This window comes from Ictalurus punctatus, chromosome 24 (assembly GCF_001660625.3).
Source record: "Ictalurus punctatus breed USDA103 chromosome 24, Coco_2.0, whole genome shotgun sequence".
NCBI lineage: Eukaryota > Metazoa > Chordata > Actinopteri > Siluriformes > Ictaluridae > Ictalurus > Ictalurus punctatus.
This window is the reverse complement of record NC_030439.2, coordinates 17,187,809-17,211,994: the sequence shown is the minus strand read 5'-3', so window position 1 is coordinate 17,211,994 and position 24,186 is coordinate 17,187,809. Positions and strand designations below refer to the sequence as shown.

Sequence of the window (24,186 nt, the reverse complement as noted above, 5' to 3'; positions counted from 1 at the left end):
TTAGACCTGTAATAATCGTCTAACTTTAAAGCTACATTAGAAAAACTGTGATTCACAGTAGGATCTTGAGTAGTGCCTTCATTTCCACTAGTGCTTTTGTTTATGCTCTTCTGGCCCAGAAATTAGCTCCACCCCCCGCCAGAACATACATGTAAACATGTTTTGTTTACAATGTAATGCACAAGGCAGACATAGTTTACACATAGGTCGTAGTGGTGTGGCTTGTGAGGAACACGTTTTCATGACCCAGACACCAAAAGGTTAAAAATGGCTTCTTTGATGCGGTTGATAAGGGACCTGTAAAATGATGGGCAGATGGTCTAGAACAACAACAACAACATATACGATACTCACCACCAGTCTCGATAAAATTCTCGGTCTCCAAACTGCATCAGTTCAGCGACAAAGTTCATGGAGGAGTGGAATAACCAGTAAAAAAAGATGAGCCATATTAAATGATTAGGCACCTGTAGGAGAAGAGGACCGGGTTGATGAGGAGATGAGGAGGAGAGATTTTTTATTAAAAAAAAAAAAAAACCAACACAATACTAAGCTTTAGAATAAAACATGTTTATTCAAACACCTAAGACGGGCATCATTACTCTCCTACAGGGAACAACTCATAGACATCAACATGATGTATATAGATTTTTATTATTTGAAAAAATCTGAATATTACAACATAAATGTGTGCAAAATGACGCTATTTAAAAAGCGCTGTGCTACAGTACAATACTTATTTATGCCAAATATAATGAAATCAGTATGTAAACAAAACTGTTTCCATAAAACACATTTTTTTTAAATGTAAAAAAGTAAAATGCCCCTAAAATATTTAGAAATAAAGAGCATGTTATAATACGGTGACTGGATTTATTCTTTAATTCCCTCTGATCCGATCCAGAAGTTTCTGCTGATGTTGGCCTGATATTGAGACGCGGACTACGTTCACATGGACAGCGGTGATCTAATTATTGACCTCATTCTGAATAAGACGATATTCTGATTAAGGTGTTTACTAGAGTCGCTTTTAGAAGACTCCTTTCATGTTCCTGTTTTACATGTTATAGAACATAGATGGATTAACGGCACACGTCATTACGTCCCCGCGACACGCAGTCCGACGTTCCCTCCACTATTTCACGTATCGACGTACAGTTCATCTTCGTTATGGAACCGTTTTAATTTCACGAACGCTTCAAGTACGGTTAATTATTTGTCGTGCTGTACGTGCAAATAGACGACTGCTTGAAGCCGCGAGCTGTGTCTGAATCCGCATACTTAACTACTATATATTAGATGAAATACATGTATATCTCCTATTATATACTGTTGTAGGTAAGTACGCGGTTTGGGACGCAGCCGCGCTCTCTTGTTTGCCGTCAAACGGTCGAGCGTTGCCGTGTGCGTACGTGTCCTGTCACAAAATGCGGTGAAAACTCCCACACGACGTTATTAGTGTGATTAAGGTGTGTACGTGTCTGTAACGCACGTCGATAATGCGACTAAAACAGGAAATACTCCACACGTCTTGATTCGATCTGTGTTTACTTCGAGTATGACTTTAATCGGATTAAGGTCATCGATAATCGCTGTTTACATGCTAGTTTCTCAATCAGATTATCGTCTTAATCGGGTCAATATCGGATTATTGTTGTTCATTTAAACGTACCGAGTGATATCATTTACAGTGAGGACAGAAGGAAATATGAACAGGACAATTATAAGTATCCTGTACTCACAGCAAGCTTCAGGAGGCGCTCCACCATCCTGGACAAGTCCATGTCCTATGACAAAAAAAACAAATCTATTCAAATTCATCAAAATATCACAAAACGCTATATATATATATATATTTTTTTAAAACTACACAGAACAAGTAAGCGTTTCTCTGAGCAGTGCTTATACTATTTATACTACAGTCTTTCATTTTCTAGGTTTCATTTTTTAGTTTCTATGAATGCAAACCATTTTAATAAACCCAAATATGTAGTGGGTTTGGTCATGCACTGACGGACTGGATAGGGCAGTGGTAGCTCAGGGGTTTGTAGCCAATATTGGGCCCTTGAGCAAGGCCCTTAACCAACTGCTCAGATGTATAAATGCGATAAATGTAAGTCGCTCTGGATAAGGGCGGTTGCCAAATGCCATAAATGTAAACGTAATAGCATGATTTCAACAACACTGTAGTATTATGATAACTAATGCAGTATATTATGTTAGGTAACAGAACTGTAATGTAACGTGTTTATTCATTAAACCGGTCTTATGGCCGATTGTGGCTTGTTCATGTTCAGTTGTGACTCTGAGAACATTACCTTTAAACAGCATTATGCGTAGATTGGATTTTATTTAATGCATAAGACACGTTGGATTAAAAAAAACAAACAAACAAACAAAAACCCCTAAGAACAAATGAATGCAACTATATGCAAAAGCTTTACCTGAAAAGGCTTCATGGAGTTCTGGATAGTTGGCACCATCCACTAGAAGACCGATCATTTATCCGTTAAAGGAAATACACAAATGAGTAAAAATGGAGGAAAAAACGAGCCCGAGTTTGCCCACACGTACCTGCTGTATCAAGCCGACTTGTAACTGCATCAAAAAGAGCTGTAATTAAAACAGATATGGTGTGGCATGAGTATTTTGGACCTATAAGTGTCAAATTATAAGTCATTTGGTGATAAATTATTTATAAGCAAGTAATAAGTTAACTAGTTAACTATGGCTTAAAAATTTGAGTAAATCTTAGTGAAACGTTAGCAAATGTGAGGCTCATAATCAATATGATGATTTAAAAAAAAAAAAAGAGAAAGCATTTAATCGTTTATGATCTTTTAAGAAATATAAAAATAGATGATCGTCGGTTCGAAGATGATGAGATGTTGATTCATGTTCTATATATAACTCGGTCAATGACTATGTTTATATGAAGATGCGTTTTATTATAGATATACTAACAGTTCATTCACAGGGAAATGATCGGAAAATCGTTTTGGTATTAGAAATAAAGCACTTGGGGACACGCTGTTGGAAAATCATCAGCTCTGGCCACATCACACCAGCTCATAGCGGCACGACACGTCATTTTCCCGAAAACAGCATGACACTGTTTTATTCCATATTTAATGAATTGTTAATGTAAACTATCGAGTAAACTTTCGAATACTTGCTTATACGCCTTATATGAAAATGTTACCAACACTTATATCTTGGTGTATTTGGGGCGGCTGTGGATCAGGTGGTAGAGCGGGTTGTCCAGTAATCGTAGGGTCGGTGGTTCGATTCCCGGCCCACGTGACTCTACGTACCGAAGTGTCCTTGCGCGAGACACTGAACCCCAAGTAGCTCTCGATGGCAAGTTAGTGCCTTGTATGGCATCTCTGCTACCATTGGTGTGTGTGTGTGTGTGTGTGTGTGTGTGTGTGAAAGGGTGAATGAGAACCAGTGTAAAGCGCTTTGGATAAAAGTGCTATATAAGTGCGGACCATTTATATCTGTATATGGTTTATAGACGATACTTTTAACAGATGAATACACACAGTCAGGTCTGGTTGGATTTGCGATTCAAACTCACCATTTCAAAAAGTCTCCTGAGCAGGAAGCGCTTCCGTATCCGTGGGGACCGGGGGAAGTTCAGCTCGTAGCACAGCGTTGGGGCAAAAATGAAATAATACATGTCTACCGAAAAGGAGAAATGGGACAGGACATGAATAGAGCGGTATATGTGAGAGAGAGAGAGAGAGAGAGAGAGAGAGAGAGAGATGACCTACACACAGAGAGAGAGAGAGAGAGAGAGAGATGACCTACACACACACACAGAGAGAGAGAGAGACATGACCTACACACACAGAGAGAGAGAGAGAGAGAGAGAGACATGACCTACACACAGAGAGAGAGAGACATGACCTACACAGAGAGAGAGAGAGAGAGACATGACCTACACACAGAGAGAGAGAGAGAGATGACCTACACACACACACACACAGAGAGAGAGAGACATGACCTACACAGAGAGAGAGAGAGAGAGAGAGAGAGAGAGACATGACCTACACACACAGAGAGAGAGAGAGAGACATGACCTACACAGAGAGAGATAGAGAGAGAGAGACATGACCTACACACAGAGAGAGAGAGAGAGAGAGACATGACCTACACACAGAGAGAGAGAGAGAGACATGACCTACACATACAGAGAGAGAGAGAGAGAGACATGACCTACACATACAGAGAGAGAGAGAGAGAGACATGACCTACACACAGAGAGAGAGAGAGAGAGACATGACCTACACACAGAGAGAGAGAGAGAGAGACATGACCTACACATACAGAGAGAGAGAGAGAGAGACATGACCTACACACAGAGAGAGAGAGAGAGAGACATGACCTACACATACAGAGAGAGAGAGAGAGAGACATGACCTACACAGAGAGAGATAGAGAGAGACGACCTACACACACACAGAGAGAGAGAGAGAGAGAGACATGACCTACACACACAGAGAGAGAGAGAGAGAGAGAGAGAGAGAGAGAGAGAGATGACCTACACCGAGAGAGACATTTTTTTCTTTTTTTTCTGTGTACTGCTTATTTTGTGTACAGTGCTTTCAGAAGCTGCTTTTAAAGGCGCTCCATAAAAGAGAGTCGTCCGTTTAAATATAAATAAAACGTCTGTTTTCTGACGAAAGACACGAATACGTCGGCACGATTATATTTGTGTCTACGACACCGATTTCACACATTTAATCGCACACCTTCAGATCAAAAGATTTTTAACATCACGAGAAACATTTCAGTCGAGTGTCCACAAACTTTTGACCGGTAGTGTAGATACGGTATAACTCAGTTAAAAGTAAAGAAGGGTCACGTGTTTACTGTCGTTTTCACGCTGAATCCTGACTTTATCCGAATAGGAAGTCGAGGGAGCGTTTTCTTCGTATTTTCCGAGTCTATTTCCTACAGAACGCAGCAGGAGGTCTTGTAATACTTCTGATCGTTCATGCTGAGTGTGTCTCTGTTCATGGATCCTAACTGTCTCTCTCAGAGTCTGATCTCTTACAGTTACTGATCTCTTACCTCTGTGGGTGAGATTGCCCGGGTAGGTCACATGACTGTGTGCCGCGTTCCCGTTGGCTCTCTGCACAGACGGACCTGCAGCCGGTGACCGAAGAGTAGATTAGCAAAGGGTCAGAAAAAAGAAATAAACATCTCCCGAATCAAGCAATCAGAAGCTTGTGATCTGAGCGGTGTATAGCTGTCAGTACCTTAATCATCTAACATTAGACGCTGCCAAAAGAACAACAACAACAAAAAAAAACGGATCTAATAATCTTCTCTATGTGAAAAGTGTCACATGTTGGCCTTCTTTATAAAACATTTCATTACAATTATACCAGTCCAGCAGATGGCAGCATAATCAATGATGAATATCACACAGCAAAAGTCAACAAAAGCATAGATACCCAGAGTAAACTAGAGTAAACTGAACACACACACACACACACACACGAAGACCTTGTTATTTCACACTCCAGTTTTTCTCGTGTTACTGCAGGTCAGCTGGATTAAATGAGGCAACAATTAAAGCGCACTCATGTTTATCCACTCTCCGGCCTGAACAACGTTAACCTGACTCCGGTGTTCCTGGGACAGAACAAAACCTCTTTTCCCTTGAGGAAATGCAGGCTGGGACACAGTAGGGTCTGTTTCACTGCGCCGAGTACTGAAACTGTCCTTTTTATCAGCCAGTACCGTCATTTATGGGTTTTGGTACTGAAATGTAATCGTACTTGGGGGTGGGGCTAGCTGCACTGTTTATGCATATTGTGCCATATTTGTAAGAAAATATTTCAGAATTGCTGATTTTTTTCAATCCCACGAAAAAAAATTGGAGATGAGAACACACATTAAAATCCAGCAGAGACAAAAACTAATGTAACAAAAAAAACTATAAAGGAACTATATGAAAGAAAAATGAACAGAAATATAAAATATAAATTGGTATGGACCGAGCTCCATACCAGTGTGCAAAAATGGCAACAACCGATAAAGACTATAAAACAAAAGACCGGGTAAGATGACGAAGTTGTTTTTCTTCGCTGTAGCTTTAGAGGCAGAAAATCAAGGGACCGTTAGCTGCATGAGTGACGTTACTGAATGCAGCCACGGTTAAAGACAGACATTGCATCATGTGCCAGTGAACATCCCAAACAGAGAAACCGTGCTGTAGGATTACATGCAATATTCTGTTTGTATTGTTTGTTAGAGATTCCAGTGTTATCTACTAGAGATGCACCGATGTATCGGCCAATAATCGGCATCACCCGACGATTATATCCTGTCAATCAAAAGAGGGCGGGAAAACACATGGAATTCGTGCTGTGTGTAAAGACGATGTCTCTTGTGTGGAACGACAAAACTGCAGTTTGTAACCTCTGTAATCTCTGCACTGATCAAATTTTACACCGGAAGTGAGCAGCGGTGAAGCGGGAGTTTCGGTGTCGAGTCTATTTTATTTTGCTGCTCTGCTCACGCTGAATTAAAGCTCCAGTACACTGTTGAAAGATTTAAATGAGGATGAGTTGACAAAAAAAAAAAAAAATATATATATATATATATATATATATATATATATATATATATATATATATATATATATATATATATTGCACAGAACAATATATTTGTATAGTAGTATATTTCTTATATAGTTAATGTTAATATATAAAAAGGTTTATATTATATATGACCAGTTTGATGTTAATGATGGAGTAGAAATGCTTGTGTTTGTGGAGAGTGAATGTGAGACTAACAGGAGGTTTTCTTTACAGTTCAGTCAGTGTTAATATGAATTAATATCATTCAATAAATTAATAATCTTACTTTAATCTTCAGAATTGCGTTCATGTGTTCATGTTAATTAGAGTAATGTGTGTTTGTTTATGAGACCAGTTACTGTCAAACAACTTGTTGAAATGGAGAGAATAAAGTTTTTACTTGTTTATATTTGTTTTAGTTTATCTTTCAGAGTTATGGAATTAATTATTATTCGTTTAAAAGAAGGTATAGAAGGCAGAACTCTCGGTATCGGTTATCGTACGGGCTGAGAAATTTAGAATCGGTGCATCTCTATTATTTACTAATGTTCATTTTAAAAAGTGTGTTCTTAAGGAATTACAGTCACGTGGACACTAACAGTACAACTCATTAAAAGGCAAAAAAAAATAAATTGTAACACTTTGGGGGAAAATAATTAAAAATAAACACTGATATTGAGACATTTTTCAGTCAAATTAGGATATTTCTTAGTTTCAAATAACATATTGTTGAACACCGAGTCGAGTATTTTATTTTATATAACTAGTCACGCAGCACTCGGGCGTGTGCGGTGTGCAGTGTGTGTGATGTTTGTACTCACAGGAGTTGGAGCGAGACAGTTTTCGGGCTTGGGCGTGTCTGATTTCCCGGCACCATTTATTCACATCCCTGTAGGAGTAGAGCTTCAGAAAGAGGACTGTGTATACTAATAGTGCAATGATTCCACCCACTGCAAACACACACACACACACACACACACACACACACACATACACATGTGCACACACAGGGTACAATTAGGTTAATGTTGGAAATTTCAATCAGTGCATAATAACAACAACAGCGAAAACTACAATATTCTCATTGTTGATGAGAGTAATTTAAAGCAATACAAGTCTTTTTAAATCATGAAAATTCATTAATTAAATGTCTTGATGCTTCACACTGGTGCATGTAATTGTGTGTAATCTGAATGGACACATTTTCCAAATCAATACCGTCCATAATCCTTCATAATCCAAATATATTATCTACAAGAAATTAAATTTAAAATACACCAATCCACCCAGTAGGGGACAAAAAGCACTTGGTTAGAAATATATAATTTTTTAATAGACATTAATGCCACTTGAGAGAGAGAGAGAGAGAGAGAGAGAGGGAGAGAGGGAGGGAGGGAGAGAGGGAGGGAGGGAGGGAGGGAGAGAGGGAGGGAGAGAGAGAGAGAGAGAGGGAGGGAGAGAGGGAGGGAGAGAGGGAGGGAGAGAGCGAGGGAGGGAGGGAGGGAAGGAGAGAGGGAGGGAGGGAGAGAGGGAAGGAGAGAGGGTGGGAGGGAGAGAGGGAGGGAGAGAGCGAGGGAGGGAGGGAGAGAGGGAAGGAGAGAGGGAGGGAGGGTGGGAGGGAGAGAGAGAGAGAGGGAGGGAGGGAGAGAGGGAGGGAGGGAGAGAGGGTGGGAGGGAGAGAGCGAGGGAGGGAGGGAGAGAGGGAAGGAGAGAGGGAGGGAGGGTGGGAGGGAGAGAGCGAGGGAGGGAGAGAGAGAGAGAGGGAGGGAGAGAGGGAGGGAGGGAGAGAGGGAGGGAGAGAGCGAGGGAGGGAGGGAGGGAGGGAGGGAGAGAGGGAGGGAGAGAGGGAGGGAGAGAGAGAGAGAGAGAGGGAGGGAGAGAGGGAGGGAGAGAGCGAGGGAGGGAGGGAGGGAGAGAGGGAAGGCGAGAGGGAGGGAGGGAGAGAGGGAAGGAGAGAGGGAGGGAGGGTGGGAGGGAAGGAGAGAGGGAGGGAGGGAGAGAGGGAGGGAGAGAGCGAGGGAGGGAGAGAGGGAAGGAGAGAGGGAGGGAGGGAGAGAGGGAAGGAGAGAGGGTGGGAGGGAGAGAGGGAGGGAGAGAGCGAGGGAGGGAGGGAGAGAGGGAAGGAGAGAGGGAGGGAGGGTGGGAGGGAGAGAGAGAGAGAGGGAGGGAGGGAGAGAGGGAGGGAGGGAGAGAGGGTGGGAGGGAGAGAGCGAGGGAGGGAGGGAGAGAGGGAAGGAGAGAGGGAGGGAGGGTGGGAGGGAGAGAGAGAGAGAGGGAGGGAGGGAGAGAGGGAGGGAGGGAGAGAGGGTGGGAGGGAGAGAGCGAGGGAGGGAGGGAGAGAGGGAAGGAGAGAGGGAGGGAGGGTGGGAGGGAGGGAGAGAGAGAGAGAGGGAGGGAGGGAGAGAGGGTGGGAGGGAGAGAGGGAGGGAGAGAGCGAGGGAGGGAGGGAGAGAGGGAAGGAGAGAGGGAGGGAGGGTGGGAGGGAGAGAGAGAGAGAGAGGGAGGGAGGGAGGGAGAGAGAGAGAGAGTAAAGAAAAGGAAGAACAAATAAACCAACAAACAATCAAATACCTATAAAAAAAAAAAAAACTTATAGTGCCCTCCACAATTTTTGGCACCCTTGGTAAATATGAGCAAAGAAGGCAGTGAAAAATTGTCTTTATTGTTTAACTTTTTGATCTTTTGTTTAAAAAAAAATTCAGAAAAACACTCTGCTCTCATGGATATCAAACAGCTGCCAACACAACACAGGTCTATCTAAAATAAAACAATAAAGACAGCCTTCTTTGCTCATATTTACCAAGGGTGCCAATATTAGTGGAGGGCACTAGACATAAATAAAAACGAACGAATTTGCAAGCGAACAAACAAATTAAATAACCGTCATTTTTTTTTTTTTTTTAAATGGCCCGTACCACAAGCAGTTTGTGTTACGCAAGGAGTGTATGTTACAGATTTTTAAAAACCTATTTTACAAATCTGTAAATCAAGCAGGACACAAACGAATAAAATCCAGCAGAGACTAAAGAGAAATGAAAGAAATGTAAACCAACCAAGAAAAAGCTTCAAAGAAAAGCTATTTCCGAAAGCTATTTCTTTAGTCCATACAAAAGTCCAACAAATCTCCAAGGCTAAGTCTAAGGCTAAGGCTGGTGCATTTATAGCTACATGTGTTAGAGAGGGAAAAAAAAAAGAAAGAAAGAGAGAGAGGGAAAGAAAGAAAGAAAGAAAGAAAGAAAGGAGATGTCCTAAACAAAGATTATTTGCTGTAGAGGTCAGCTACAGCTCTCAAAATTAGGATCAGAAGGTCCACATATAAAAATCGAATCTAAGAATATTAGCGGTTTGTACAGCTCTAAGAAAATCTGACACAGATCTGCATCCTGTTTGGACCGAAATTTAGATTTGAAACTTTTAATCACAGCCCAAAATGGTGTTGGAGTAAAACAAGTGCTTTTCCTGAGGACAGTGTAAACCGGGCAGTTCTCAGAATGACACACTTTACAATACAGATTAAGATATGTCCAGAGGCCTACAGCAGTAACAGATCATCTCTTGTGTACGTATATGAAGGGAACGGTACCTGGGGTCATAGAGGTCAGTGTGTGGACGGTGGCTGATGGAAAGCACAAAACAGCCATGAGATTGATGCAGTAAAGGAAAGTCCCAGCGCTCTCTGAGATTCTGCCCTGAAAGCAAGTGACGAAAATATAATACATCTGTGCATACGATTATCATTACTACGTACTTATACAGCTGACTTTAGTTCGAAACGCTCCTGAAGCATTCGTGCGGTGCGACTCTCACCATCGCCAGCTGTCTTTCCGTGTGTAGAGCTGCCATGATAAACGCGTTAGATGCTGAAAGAACAAATCCGCAAATCAGACCCACGCAACCTTACTGTAGTGCGACAGCAGGAAACATCGATTAGGAAACCGCAGTTCATGATCTATTTATATCCTAAATACGCATACACGGATGAAATATGGACCGGTTTCATGCCTGAATAAAATAAGCATGTACAGGGAAAAGTGAAAATCACAGCGTGACCATTTCTTTGGCGTAAATATGAGATGTTTAGTGCCAAAAGTACAAAAAAAGTATTGCACTTCAATAAGGAGATAAGACTGCACTTACTCATTGTACTCTGATTCTTCAAAGTCTTTTTGATTTACACTCGAAACCTGTCCATATTCCAGTCTTCTCTCTTTATTTAAGTTCTATTAAATGTATTCATGTTTTGATTTTCTGCATTCTTTAGCATAAAACCTGTCCGTATTGTACCCGTTCTACCTTTATATAGGCACAAACCTGTACACATTTCTCTCCACTGTCCTTATTTAGGCATTCGATCTATTAAACCTGTCTTTACATAGGCACCTTTCCTTGATCTTATTAACGCTCTCACTGATTCTACTCCTCCGTCATTATTCTGGATGTACTCCGATTCGGTCTTTTTCATGTAGTCCATATTCCACTCTTTTCTCTATGATTTCGATTCTAAACGTCATGGATATTTTTTTTTTTTTTAGGTTTCTGTCCTTCTTTAGCATAAAACTTGTCATGAGGTGTAAAAGCCTGTAATGTGACTAGGGTTCGTCTCTAAATAAGAACAGAAATGAGACAAGGTTCATTTCGTGCCTAAGTAAAGACAGAAGAGTGGAATGTTGACGGTTTTTGACATGTTTTAGGTTCATAAATAAAGTAAAAAAGACAAATGTGATACGTTTTGTAACTAAATAAGACTAGAAGAGTGACATATAATAAGTTTTATGCGTAAATAAGAACAGAAAAGCAAAATGTGAATTTTTTTTTTTTTTTTTTTTTGCCTAAATTAACCTTTGAAAAAGTACAATATGGTAGGTTTTGTGTTTAAATGAGGAATGAAATGAAATGAAATAAAATGTTTTTGTGCCTATTATAAAGAGGGAATCAAAATAAGGCCTTTTTTTCTTGCCTGAATAATGACAGAAGAGTAGATGTGAAATATATGGTGACAGAAACGTATAATATGTACAGATTTTGTGCCTAAAGAAGGTCTGCAAACTGTAACTGCTAAATCATAAGCTAAAAACTATCAATTACCAATGATAAGGCATGCAGCAGGCCAGCTGTATGGGTCCTTCAAGAAGAGGGAGACCACCTGGATGGGGTCCACGAGTATGCCATATCTGTACAGATGAACGGAGAATAAACATGATGAAACCACTGAAGCAAACAGACATAGTGTCCTAAACGAGTACGAACACAGGTACGGACAGTAAACAAATTACTCTTTCTTTTTTTTCTTTTCTTTTTTTTTTTTTTACAAGAAGCTTGAGACTAGGCGTGCAGCAGGACTGGGAACACAAACGATGACAAAAAAATCTTATGGGGTTGCCAGGTTTCAGAAAATATTCACACCCTAAAAAAAATGAGACGACATGAGGAAGAAACCTTGAAAGGAAGCAGACTCCAAAAGGAATCCATCCTCATCTGGGTGACATTGAATAGTATGAATATAAATAATTCCCTTCTATGACCGTGTACTACACGGTCAAAAAGTGCGATTATGAGAAAAAAGACTTTGTTCAACCGACTCACATTGTTTAGGCGTATGAAAAGGGAGACATTTTTTTCAGTCTGTCCGTGGAAAACAAGTTCACAGTGGTGCACATTTCTTATATATGCAGATTTTATACACAGAACCTGGCAACCCTGCTCACTGAACAAATGACAAGTTCATTAACATGATACTAACACGAAAGTCACTATTCCTTAATCCTTCCAATTTGAGTCCAAATACGAAAGCAGATATGAGTATTTCGAGCACTAAACCGATACAGATAACGGCACCGTGTTATACCCTTAGTACACTTAGTGTAGACCCTTCTTTATTGATCTTTATTCTTTTACCTTCATATTTTCATCTTTATCTGTTGTATACACCTCATATACTCATCTTTATCTTTTTATACACTTGTTAAATTTACTACTTAATCTTGTGCCCTGTGGAAGGGGGCGGGGTCATCTTTGGAAGAGACCGCTCCCATCAGGATAGGAATATTACGTCACAGGATAAAGGTCACGGATTTTTCTCTGTAAGGGGACGAACGTTGCTAAGCTGTGCTAGCAAAAATATATAAATGCCCCCAAAGCAAAAAAGTGCCACCGTCTCCCCCCTTTAATGTCACCCATCTGTGTAAACGGTAATCATCCACTTTATCCACCTGTACACCTGTTCATTCATGCAATTATCCAATCAGCCAATAATGTGGCAGCAGTGAAATGAATAAAATGTCCCAAAAACAAACAAACAAACAAAACATCCAGTGATTTACGCCTTGGTGATGAGAGAGGTCAGAGGAGAATGGCCAAACTGGTTCAAGCTGACAGGAAAGCTATGCTAACTCAAATAGCTACTCTTTACAACTGTGGCGAACAGAAAAGCATCTCAAAACACACAATACATTGAAACTTGAGCTGGATGAGCTACATCTACGGTGGGATCAATGTGGTCTTCTGCTGTTGTAGCCTATAATGGTTAATGCATTAACCATTTGCACTAACTTCTCTTCTTCCTGGACTCTGTTGGTGTTGAATTTATCCAGTGTAATGCATGTAGGCGACTCATTGTCAGTATTGTGAAAGTAACACTTAGATAACCAAGATACTAAAAGGTACCATGTACCATGCACTTACTTTATGAGGTTCTCCAGGAAAAGGCGTGCATTGGACAAAACCTTCAAAAACAAAGAAAGACGTGTCAATTTGTCTCTTTCGACAATGTTGTAGTTAATAATTGGAAGATTTTTGTATCGCAGTGATCACCATTAACCACACGATCTATAGGGTTGTAAAAACAAAACAAAACTGCTATCACAGCGGATCAAAGTCTTTAGCTACGAGATACCAGACTGGATTATCAGTAAATTCCTTTATAGGTCAATAAAGAAGGGTGTTAACAATTGAGCTCTTGGAAAACATCATGGTGTGCTGTGTTTCATGCGACTTTTTGGCATCACAGATGTAGTACATAAAAATGTGACTGGTTTTAGACAGCATGCTGCAAAACTGCAGCCTGACCTCATTACAACGGCGCTCATATGGACGCTTTCCACTGGAGGAACTTTGCCACAATGAGCCCCTCTGCAAGCCTCACATTCGCGCCCTACTCACGTTTCCTGTCCAGATAAAGAATCTGCATGCACACATTCACATATTCGTAAACAATAAGTAACCCGTAATGGCCAGGAGTGCTGTCTACACCTTCTTAACACCCCCAGCACTATCACAGCAAGGCAAAAAAGAAACATGGTTACTAAGCAACAAGTCATTCACACAGACACAAATAAGGGCATTTGGACACACTGACCTATTTTGGCACTGCTACAGTACCACTCTTCAGAGCGCTGTAGGCAGATACTGACATGGCAGCCATGACCAAATAACAGCAACTTAATTATTTGATGGACCTGCCTTTTCAGTTTGCTTGGTAACGCCAACTTGTTGCTTTTCTGGTTGGCCTCAAGCCGAGTTTTCCCACCTATTGCTATTTTACCATCATAAATTTAAGTAGTGCAAAAGAAGGTGTGACATTTTCAAATCCACCAGTCCAGTGGGATTTGATTTTCGTGCTCGTTTTGGTCCAAACATTGACCAAAATGCGTCCATGTTGCCTTTACAAAGGCAGCTATATTGCTTGGCCACAAGCCAATTTTCCCATCTATTGCTATTTTCACCACCATCAGTTAACATGCTGTGTTAAAGTGGCACAAAAATGGGGTGTGGCATTTTAAAATCCACCAGCTCATTGGGATATTCGCACCCGTTTCCATCCCAAAAAATATGTCCGTGCTACTGCTTCTTAGCGCAGATGTACAGAAGACTTGAGAGGCATTTTCCCGACCTCAAGCGAATACCGCTCACTGCAGAACGAAAAGTCCAGGGGGTGGAGTCAGACCTGATCCAGTTTCTAGTACCTGGACGAAGTCAAACCAAAAATCCAAGGAAAGGAGACAACTTTGTGTGTTTCAAGCTGGATAAGTGTGTTTGTTGAAAAATATTTGTATAGCGTATTGTCTCAAAGCAGCTTTACAGAAACATATAAACACAGGATACAGATTTTAAGTGTGTGAATTTATCCCTATTGAGCGAGCCGGTGGCGATGGTGTCGAGGAAAAACTCTCTAAGATGATATGAGGAAGAAACCCTGAGAGGAACCAGACTCAGAAGGGAACCCGTCCTCATCTGGGTAACGACGGATAGTGTGAACGTAAAAGAAAGTTCATTATGGTTTTATATGAAGTCTGTTTGCTGAACTAGTCCACTGTTCACTAAAGGAGACCTGAGTGTAAAACGCCATCTGGTAATTGCAGTCCCAAGGCCAAAGTAGCAACCGTAGTCCCAGCAACCACAGCGAGAACGTCCATGTGGAATTTAGGTCCAAAACCATTCTCATGGTACTTCAAGTGGTACCGTCCTCAGCAATCTCCAGACTGTAGTCTCCAGTTGATGAGAGCTCCATCCAGAGGTAGGACATCAGGATGGATCGGGCAGGTCCGGAGAGCAGAAAGGGTCAGGATCTCTGGCATCGCCATAAAATCATGTGTGGCTCGACAGAAGGAGAGAGATAATAGTTTTTCTTGTTCTCATTTGTGATAGTCCTGTTCAATGCCATTTCCAAATAAAAGGGGAAATGAAAAAGTGCCTTTCACCGGTGTTTAGTTCAAAGAATATCCAAAAAGCAGTCGCAAATACATGCATTTTGTTTTGTACAGAACTTTTTTTCATCCATTTGAGAGAAATTGTAATTATATATCATTTCAAGATATGAAGTTATCCATATTGTGATATATGATTTTTGTCCACATCACCCAGCCCTATCTGGAACATCTACAAAACTTATCACTTCCTGTTTTAGCAGCTGGTCATTTCCTCATCAGCTTCTATTTTTTCCCCTTCTGTTGAAGTTAATAGGATTATATAAAGTCATGTTACAGAGAACCTGCAAACTCCTATGTCCTGAACACTTTCCCATGTCAGAAAATATCAAACTCACCGTATTCAAAATAACACTTTTTAACATGTTTATTATTAGACTTAGATTGTACATTGCTATGATAGAAAGGATTTATTACACATTACATATACTTTATTGTTGTGTATTACAATGAGCGCATTTTTTCTTGGTGAACAGAACAACTGTCAGAGCTGCTGTTATAGAAAATTTATCAAGTCCTTCTGACCAATCAGATTTGAGAATTCAACAGCGGAATACATATATATATATTTCTGTGGTACACATATTTATATAGTTATATAGATTTATACTCAAGAAGTTATTCTCGAAAGCTAGCACGTGATTTTAAACAATGTTTTTTTTTAAAAAATACAATGACAGGGGTCAGTGGCTTCTTGGTTTTTTATCTGTCACTGTGTACCGATAGTCTGCCATGGTGTACTGTCTTTTTAGGGCCAAATAGCATTGCATTTTACTCTGTTGTTGTGTTTGGGTTTCCCAATAGGTGGGTTTCCCAATAGTTTAGTTTCATTTGTATTGTAATTTGGTCTAATCTGATTTGTTTGACTTTGTTGTTCTGGTCTGAGGTGTCAGTGTGTTTGTAGGTGTTTCCAGAATTGGATTTTTACAGAATTCTGTATGCAGGGTTTCAACCGGATGGTTTTTCCCATTTGGCGAATTCTTGATTTGTTAGTGGACCCCACACCTCATTGGCATAGGGGGCAATCGGCTCAATTACAGATTCGAATATTTTCAGCCAAATTCTAACACGAATCTCTAAAGGACACTAGAGGACTTTTGATGGTCTTTTGATCTCTCTCTCTCTCTCTCTCTCTCTCTCTCTCTCTTGCTAGTTTTCCTCTGAGCTGCAGGAGAAATGGGTGTTTATTTTTAAACGGGACATGTGATACTTCCAAGAATTCATTCATCGGAATTAAAGTGAAAAGGTTGGGTTTTGATTAGGGTGCATAAATAAATCAAATTTACCTAGAGACATTTCAGGTCGATAAGGTAATGATGAATTCATTCAAATATGCTGCATTTTTGTTTATGTAGACTATCTTTAGTCACTGCTGAATAGACCGGCACGGACACTACGGTCAGCATGCATAGACAGCATGCTCAGAAGGCTGCACTCGAGCCAGTTGCTCCATGTGAGTGTGTCCAGAGGTCAGTGGGTGAGAGAACAGGGTAAAAGGTAAAGAGTGGGGGTGAGGGTGAGGACCCTGGGCACTAATTTGTAAAGCATGAAGTCCCAGGACACCAAGTGTATTATGATCCAATGAGTCGCCAAGGAGATAAAAGTTCCTGGAACCTATGGACAAAACAATTCTCCAAGCAACTCATGTAAAATGATGGTCTTCGATGTTTAAGGCTGTGTAGCTTTAGTATGATGCCAGTACGCTAACAGATTGCAGTATTGAGTTTCTAGTACTGGGTATCTTTCCACTCAAAGGCAATTTTTTTCCAAGAAGATTATTGTATTATTGTCTGTTAAAAACCTATGTGGTAAAATTATTAGCACATTGGCAAATATTCGCTCCTAATGCTATCGTTTTGGGCGGCATAGTGTGGCACAGTAGGCAGCATTACCATCTCACAGCTCTAGGGTCCAGGATTTGGTCCCCAGTTTACTGTCTGTGTTGAGTTTCAACATACATTCACCCCTTGGAAATAAATAAATAAGTAAATACATACAGTTGCAATCAAAATTATACAACCCCCATTGCAAATCAGGTTTATTGTCAAAATTTACAGACGTTCAGTTGAACTCTTTCAACTGATATAGGTAAACGATATAGTAACGAATGCTTCAAGTGGTTTTCCCAAATTCAACTGAAAATCCAACTTATAATGACTTCTCCAGTCTCAAAATTATTCAACCCCCTCAATAGAATCCCTCACAACAGCACAAATATGCAAAACAGGTGTTGTCTCAAGCACACCTGAAGCAACTAATCAAGGGCTTCATTAGTTGAACCAGATGGATTCATTGAAGTATCAGGAAATCCTAGGAGAAAACATCATGCCGTCTGTGAGGAAACTGAAGCTTGGGCGTCACTGGACCTTCCAACAGGACAATGATCCCAAGCATACCTCAAATTCCACCAAGGCTTGGTTGCAGAAGAAGTCGTGGAAGATTCTACAGGGCCATCACACTCACCTGACTTGAACCCCATAGAAAGTCTCAGGTGGGATTTGAAGAAGGCGTTGCAGCACGCAAACCCAAGAATATTACTGACCTGGACTCCATTGCTCATGAGGACTGAACTAAGATTCCTCAGGAACGCTACCAGAAGCTATGCATCTCATTTGCAGCAGGTCATAACAGCAAAAGGATGCTCTACTAAGTTCTAAAGATGCTTAACATGAAGGGGTTGAATAATTTTGAGACTGGAGAAGTCATTATAAGTTGCATTTTCAGTTGAATTTGGGGAAAACACTTGAAGCATTCGTTGTGTTGAACTATTTCAACTGCTTTTGTCTGATTTGTTCTTGGCAAACAGCTGAAAGTCTGTACATTTTGACAGTAAACCTGATTTGCACTGAGGGTTGAATCATTTTGATTGCAACTGTACATACATACATACATATATACATGAATGTACTATTTTTTTTTAAATATTATTCCATTTTTAAATCATAGCACCCCAGACCCTGTTTCAGCATAATCCATCACAGATTAAATACTTATACTGGGAAGTAAGTTACACCAGTGATCAGGCTGGATTTGGCTGCAGGTTTTGCTTTTCATACATCAACACATTTAACTACACAATAATGGGAAATGTTTTTAAATTGGCCGTCTCGTTGCATATGAAGCCAAGTTTAATTTCTATCATAAAAACGTGGGTGAGAGAAACAAGCACACGGCTGATGTACGACTGTATAAAGACGACTCCTGGAGTGTGAGGAGTGAGTTCGATGGTGAGGAGAGACAGAGGGTAAGGAAGTTGTCTGTTTGACTCAGATGAATGTGGCAAGCAGTGGAACAAAGCCAAGTCACCGTTGCTTCATCCAAGTCACTCCTTTCACGACCGAGTTCACGTTCTCACAATAACCGTGCACAGCAGAGTGACGCCAACTCCGCATTTGCATTGCTGATAAGCACAACCTGTGCTTCTCTTCGCCATACAGTGCTGTGCAAAAGTATTCGCCCTGATTTCTTCTGTTCTTGCGTATATCTCATACTAAATTAAAACAAAACAAAGGCAACCTGAGTAAACACAAAACAGTTTTTTAAGTGATAATGTTATGTATTGAATAAAAAAGTTATCCAATACCAACTGGGCCTGTGTGAAAATGTATTTGCCCCCCGTAGTTACTAATTCCCCAAAATTTATGACACAGATGATACAAAAAAAAATGATCTGTGATACAAAGCCATTTCAGCACCTTGCAAGAACTATTTAGAGAAATGGCATCTCTTGATTCTGCTTGTCCAGGGCCTGTTTTTTTTAATTATACAGATGTGCTAAGCCACCGTGCCCCCATGTCAGAACATTTATAAAAAAATATCGAATTTTTAATAATATGAAATAACTTATTCTGTACGTAGCGGTCTTTTCATTAAAACCACATGTATACATAATCAAATCAGCATATCAGCCATATTAATGCCATCCACACTCATTCTGACTCAATCACCTTTATTCAATTGATTTAATTTTATTTAAGGACTTTGACTTTACGGCAGCGTTTACAGTTTGCACTGAGAATTTAGTAGCCAGGTACAGGCGCAGTTTGCGAAACGTTCATTCCTGCAGCATTACAAGTGCAATTTCCAGCTGCATCAAGCTGTGTTTTGTGCTGCGTCTCCTCCCATCTAACCCTGTGACTGATCCTTTATAGAACGCACTCTTAAACACTTCTTGACTCTGTGGTTTTATATCCAGTCAGAAGATCGCAGGATAATAACGGTTAGTAAACACTTCTGTACAATGTGTTATTAGCAATTTCGCATTTCTACGTTATTAGCATTCCCTGTGGTCTTACTGGTTTAGATCTGCAAGCCTTTACTGGAACTTAATGCTTACTGTATTAGAGCTGAAATGAAGCGTTACCGTGATGCTAGAAGCTCATTTTGGTGTGGACCTTCATAAACCCGTGTTTTCACCGGTAACAAACTGAAACATGACGAGGACCGAGAACTCGAGCGCTTAGTGGACCAGAGTTCAGTTGTTTGTTGCGCAACTGAGTGGATGTGTGGCTTGATAAAGCACATGGGACTAATTTTGAGGCATATGAAAAGAAGCGTGCCAAGTACCAGGAATTGGTAGAGCAGTCCAAGAACAGGACTGGGACACTTGCTGTGAACCAACAGAGGTCGGCTGACGAGGCTTTGCAGACCACTCATTCTGTAAAGTCCTGACCCATCCATCCATCCATCCATCCATCCATCTTCTACCACTTACTCCTTTTCAGGGTCGCGGGGAACCTGGACCCTATCCCAGAGAGCATCGGGCACAAGGCAAAGTCCTGACCCAGCAAGGCATAATGGGACTGGAAAAAAATGAGGGCCATGAAATCTACTACTGATGCCGCAGAGAGAGCCACACGTTGGCTCTCGAGTAAGAGGGCACGCCCTTGGTCTACTGTTGCTGGGACGCAGGCCGGGGACTGATAACCCAACAACCGGGTCACCTGTTTGATATTGAAAGACCTGAAATACCCACAAACCCCAGGAACATCACTGATTATGCATTCCAGCACGCATCCATAAGATGTATTTGAGAAGAAATACAGCTTTTGACTGAACCAGAACCAGAAGCACCTTTAAAGTGAATGTACAAACCAACGTGAGCTAGCCGACGTGCTATAAACTGACTGAGGCTTCTTCAAGACCTATTTCTGCACAGAGCCAGAACTTTTGTCCGTACTGTGTCTGAAATGTCACTTCCTAAACATTACTTTCATGTTTGTAGACCTGCTGTATAAAAGCAACGTGAGATTGCTTAAACAGAACACTAATCTAAAAGAGATGAGAAAAGGGAAACAGCGCGGCAGCATTTCCTTTGTGTCTGCGTTGAAGCTGAAACGGTTTGTTGACCATGATGGAGCTCTTACCAGCATGACCACACACCAGTTGAGGATTCCTCTGTAGTTGCTGTAGCCGCTCTCCGAGCTGAGCAGTGACTCCTGGAGCCGATGGCAGCTGAAGAGACAACAAGGGCAAAAAGGTTTAAGCGTGGAACATTCGTAAAATCCCGATTGGAGATGACATTTTTACTGTGAAAACCACAAGCCATGCTGTGATATTGTTCAACTGTTCAAGGATGGTGATGTTTGCAATTTGCAGGTTCTTGGTAGCATGAAATCCTGTGTTGTTGTTGTTGTTGTTTTTCAGCAACTATACAAGTGATAACAGGAACTAACTTGTTTTGTGGACGTTCCACAATATTGAATGTAAATATAATGTAGTTTTTTAAAATAAATAAATATCGTTATCATTATCAAACCGCCGTGGTAAAAGAGGAATAAAACACTTGGGGACATGCCTGAATGAATTTCCTATAACTGCATGCATTGTGTTTATTTCTAACACAACAAATCTCTCTTATTTAGATTTTACAGCATTTTGATAGTTTATGTATATATACTATTATGGAATTATTATACTATTATATCATACAATTAAATATTTAATAACAGGACCACTTGTATGCCGGCTTTCCACACAAAATAGTGGAAATCACTGAAGTCTGTTGTTTTAATAATGGGAATTGCTAAGTTGTTTTAATAAATATGTTTTAATAAATACATCAAATATGATGAAATAAAATCCAATTTTGTTCATGCGCATTTTCTTTTCTTTATTTATTGGCCACCTATAAAAACTTGAGGTCACATATAAAAAAAATAAAAAATTTTCTTCACATATCCCAGCATGTTACGAGGTTGGGGTCAGAGCACAGGGTCATATAGTGTGATACGTGATGCCATGATACAGCGCCCCCTGGAGCAGAGAGGGTTAAGAGCCTTGCTCAAGGGCCCAACAGTGGCATCTTGGCAGTGCTGGGGCTTGAACCCGTGACCTTCTGATCAGTAACCCAGAGCGTGGCCCAGAATTTTCAATATTCCTGCATTTACTCTTTCTTCATGTGAAAGGAAAGCCAGCTTCACACAATGATGGTCTTTATTTCTCTGGACGCAATTTTATTTTAAGTATTCACCAACTAGGCCATAGGGTTAGTGGTGCAGTGCACGTCATAATTACAACTTTAAAAATAGGAAAGATCTCGGTCTAACAAGCACATGAAGATAGCTTAACGTCTACAGTTTTAATAGAAGCACAGAAACGATATGCAGCGGCAGTGATTAAGGTTCTGTGATTATTACTAAAAGGTTGTGAGGTTAAATCCTAACACAACCACGGCCTTAAAAAGAATGCTTTTGAACAAGGCGCTTAACCGTCAACTGTTCTGATCTATGATTGGATTGTTGTGTTTCGTTAGACACTTCAGACATGGCTGTGATTATCTATAAGGACACTAAAATTCCGACCTTGAGTTTTGGAAGATTTGTGTCGAACCCCTCACATTATCAAACTCAACATGGCAAAAACAACAACCTGATTATACAGTAACCGATTTGCCTTGTGAGACTACCCCAATCTGATCTCAACTGACCTCAGAGGACACACTTTGGTTGTACTCATAGATTTACTCACTCCTTATGTTTGTATCTCTTTTATACGTTTTATCTAGCTTACATCCCCGAGACGCTACACTGCCAGCCTTTGATTTCTTGTCGAGAGATTTGCAACGAACATATCACATATTATAGGCTAACATCTGACATGACTAAAAGTATGTGGACACCTGACCATCACACCCACATGTGGTTCTTCCCCAAAGTGTTGCCACAATGTTGGAAGCACACAGTTGTATAAAATGTCTTTGTATTCTGGAGTATTGTGATTTCTCTTTCACTGGAACCAAGAAGCCTCAAACTGTTCCAGCATGACAATGCCCCTGTGCATAAAGTGAGCTCCATGAAGACACGGTTTGCCAAGGATGGTGTATAAGAACGTGAGTGGCCTGACTTCAACCCCACTGAACACCTTTGGGATTAACTGGAACACCGACTGCACCCCAGACTTCCTTGCCCAACATCAGGGCCTGACCTCACTAATGCTCTTGTTAAATGGGGGGAAAAAAATCTCTCTGAGAGGCCACGCTCCAAAATCTAATGGAAAGCCTTCCCAGAAGAGTGGGGGTTATTATAGGGAGGACTAAATCTTCAACAAGCACATATGGGTGTGATGGTCAGGTGTCCACATACTTTTATCCATAAAGTGTAGCTATGATATAAACGTACATGCGAGAACATATAAATATGAGTGTTTATGAGGACACTTAAAATTTGCCAGCGACAAACCCATAGTTGGCTACAACAAACACATTAATAGTTTTGTGACCTTACTCATTGAAAACATACTATGAGCATGGGAAAGTCCATTGTTAACTATTATTGACGTCATATTACACGACATCACTCAGAAATCAGCATATAATGTAGATCAGGCGATATTATATCTGTGACGTGAAGAATCCTGTCCTTCCTGTTAGATCAAGACAGATAGAGGCAAGAGTTTTCACGTTCTCAAAGTTGACTCTGTAATCAGCTATACTCTTTAATGTCGTTGTCAGTGGACATGACAGTGCTATGGAACTGATTTACACAACAGATTTTGATTATAGTTCAATATTTTCACATATGAAGGCTGATTGAAGGTTTGAAGATGGCCAAAAATACTTAACTCAAATTTGATTGATTTAAATAAATAAATAAATAAATAAAAGGACAAAATTGGACCTCATTAAGATGTTGATCTCAGCTTCTGATTAGAGGATTATTAATTCCAGACCTGGTTATTTCCATCAGTTAATAAACAGTTCATTACACTTTGGGGAGGGGGGTGCGCGCGGGGGGGGGGGGGGGGGGGGTAGTTTACAGCAGGGAAAACACCAAGATCAGAAATATGCACTAAAATTAAAGTATTGATCAGATGAGTCAATTAATATCATAAATGCTGGTGATCAATATTTGCTTCTGATATGCATTATAATCACTTATGGATGTTATATGTCACGTCTTGATGTTATAACCACGAGCACTGTCAGAGCTCCTGCACATGCAACTAGCTATTCATCACCTGCGAGACTGGAGCGAATGGACTCTCTGTATCCGATCTAACCTCCGACTTTACCTGATCTTGTCCTTAAGGCCATCCTCTTTGCTCTTGGCCGTCTCGTGCACGTGCTCGCAGCTGGCGATCGCGTTGCGGGAGGTGTCACCGCCGCTCTGCTCGCGCCTGTCCGTGCGTTTCGAGCTCGCGCCCGCCGCTGCGGCTTCGCTGCAGATCGTCACGGTTCTCCGCCTGCGCGTCACGGCGCCTCTCTCGCGCCTGTCGCCCATGTTTCCATCTAGGACAGGGCTGACCGAGACATCGCGAATGATGCAGAACTGGGTCAGACTCTCGTGCAGGAACTCATCTTTGAGATCCGTGAGTCGTGTTTAAGAAAAGGAAGAAGAAAAGAGAGAGATGGGTGTGTTCACTTGGGTCAACGCAAGCCCATGCTC

At 40.9% G+C, this 24,186-nt stretch overlaps 1 protein-coding gene across 1 annotated transcript in view; it reads right to left on the bottom strand.

The window, feature by feature from the left end:
* The window catches only part of dgat1a (diacylglycerol O-acyltransferase 1a), a 26,782-nt gene extending 2,596 nt beyond the window's left edge, over positions 1-24,186 (bottom strand). Inside the window, exons 1-13 of the mRNA XM_017454472.3 lie at positions 23,813-24,186; positions 20,668-20,755; positions 13,281-13,321; positions 11,685-11,770; positions 10,407-10,459; positions 10,183-10,288; positions 7,421-7,549; positions 5,080-5,154; positions 3,581-3,684; positions 2,575-2,613; positions 2,445-2,486; positions 1,743-1,787; positions 355-467 (exon numbers count right to left, since the gene is read on the bottom strand). Coding sequence (XP_017309961.1) covers positions 355-467; positions 1,743-1,787; positions 2,445-2,486; positions 2,575-2,613; positions 3,581-3,684; positions 5,080-5,154; positions 7,421-7,549; positions 10,183-10,288; positions 10,407-10,459; positions 11,685-11,770; positions 13,281-13,321; positions 20,668-20,755; positions 23,813-24,021 — 1,130 coding nt within the window. The 5' untranslated portion in view covers positions 24,022-24,186. The remainder of the gene's footprint in view (positions 1-354; positions 468-1,742; positions 1,788-2,444; positions 2,487-2,574; positions 2,614-3,580; positions 3,685-5,079; positions 5,155-7,420; positions 7,550-10,182; positions 10,289-10,406; positions 10,460-11,684; positions 11,771-13,280; positions 13,322-20,667; positions 20,756-23,812) is intronic.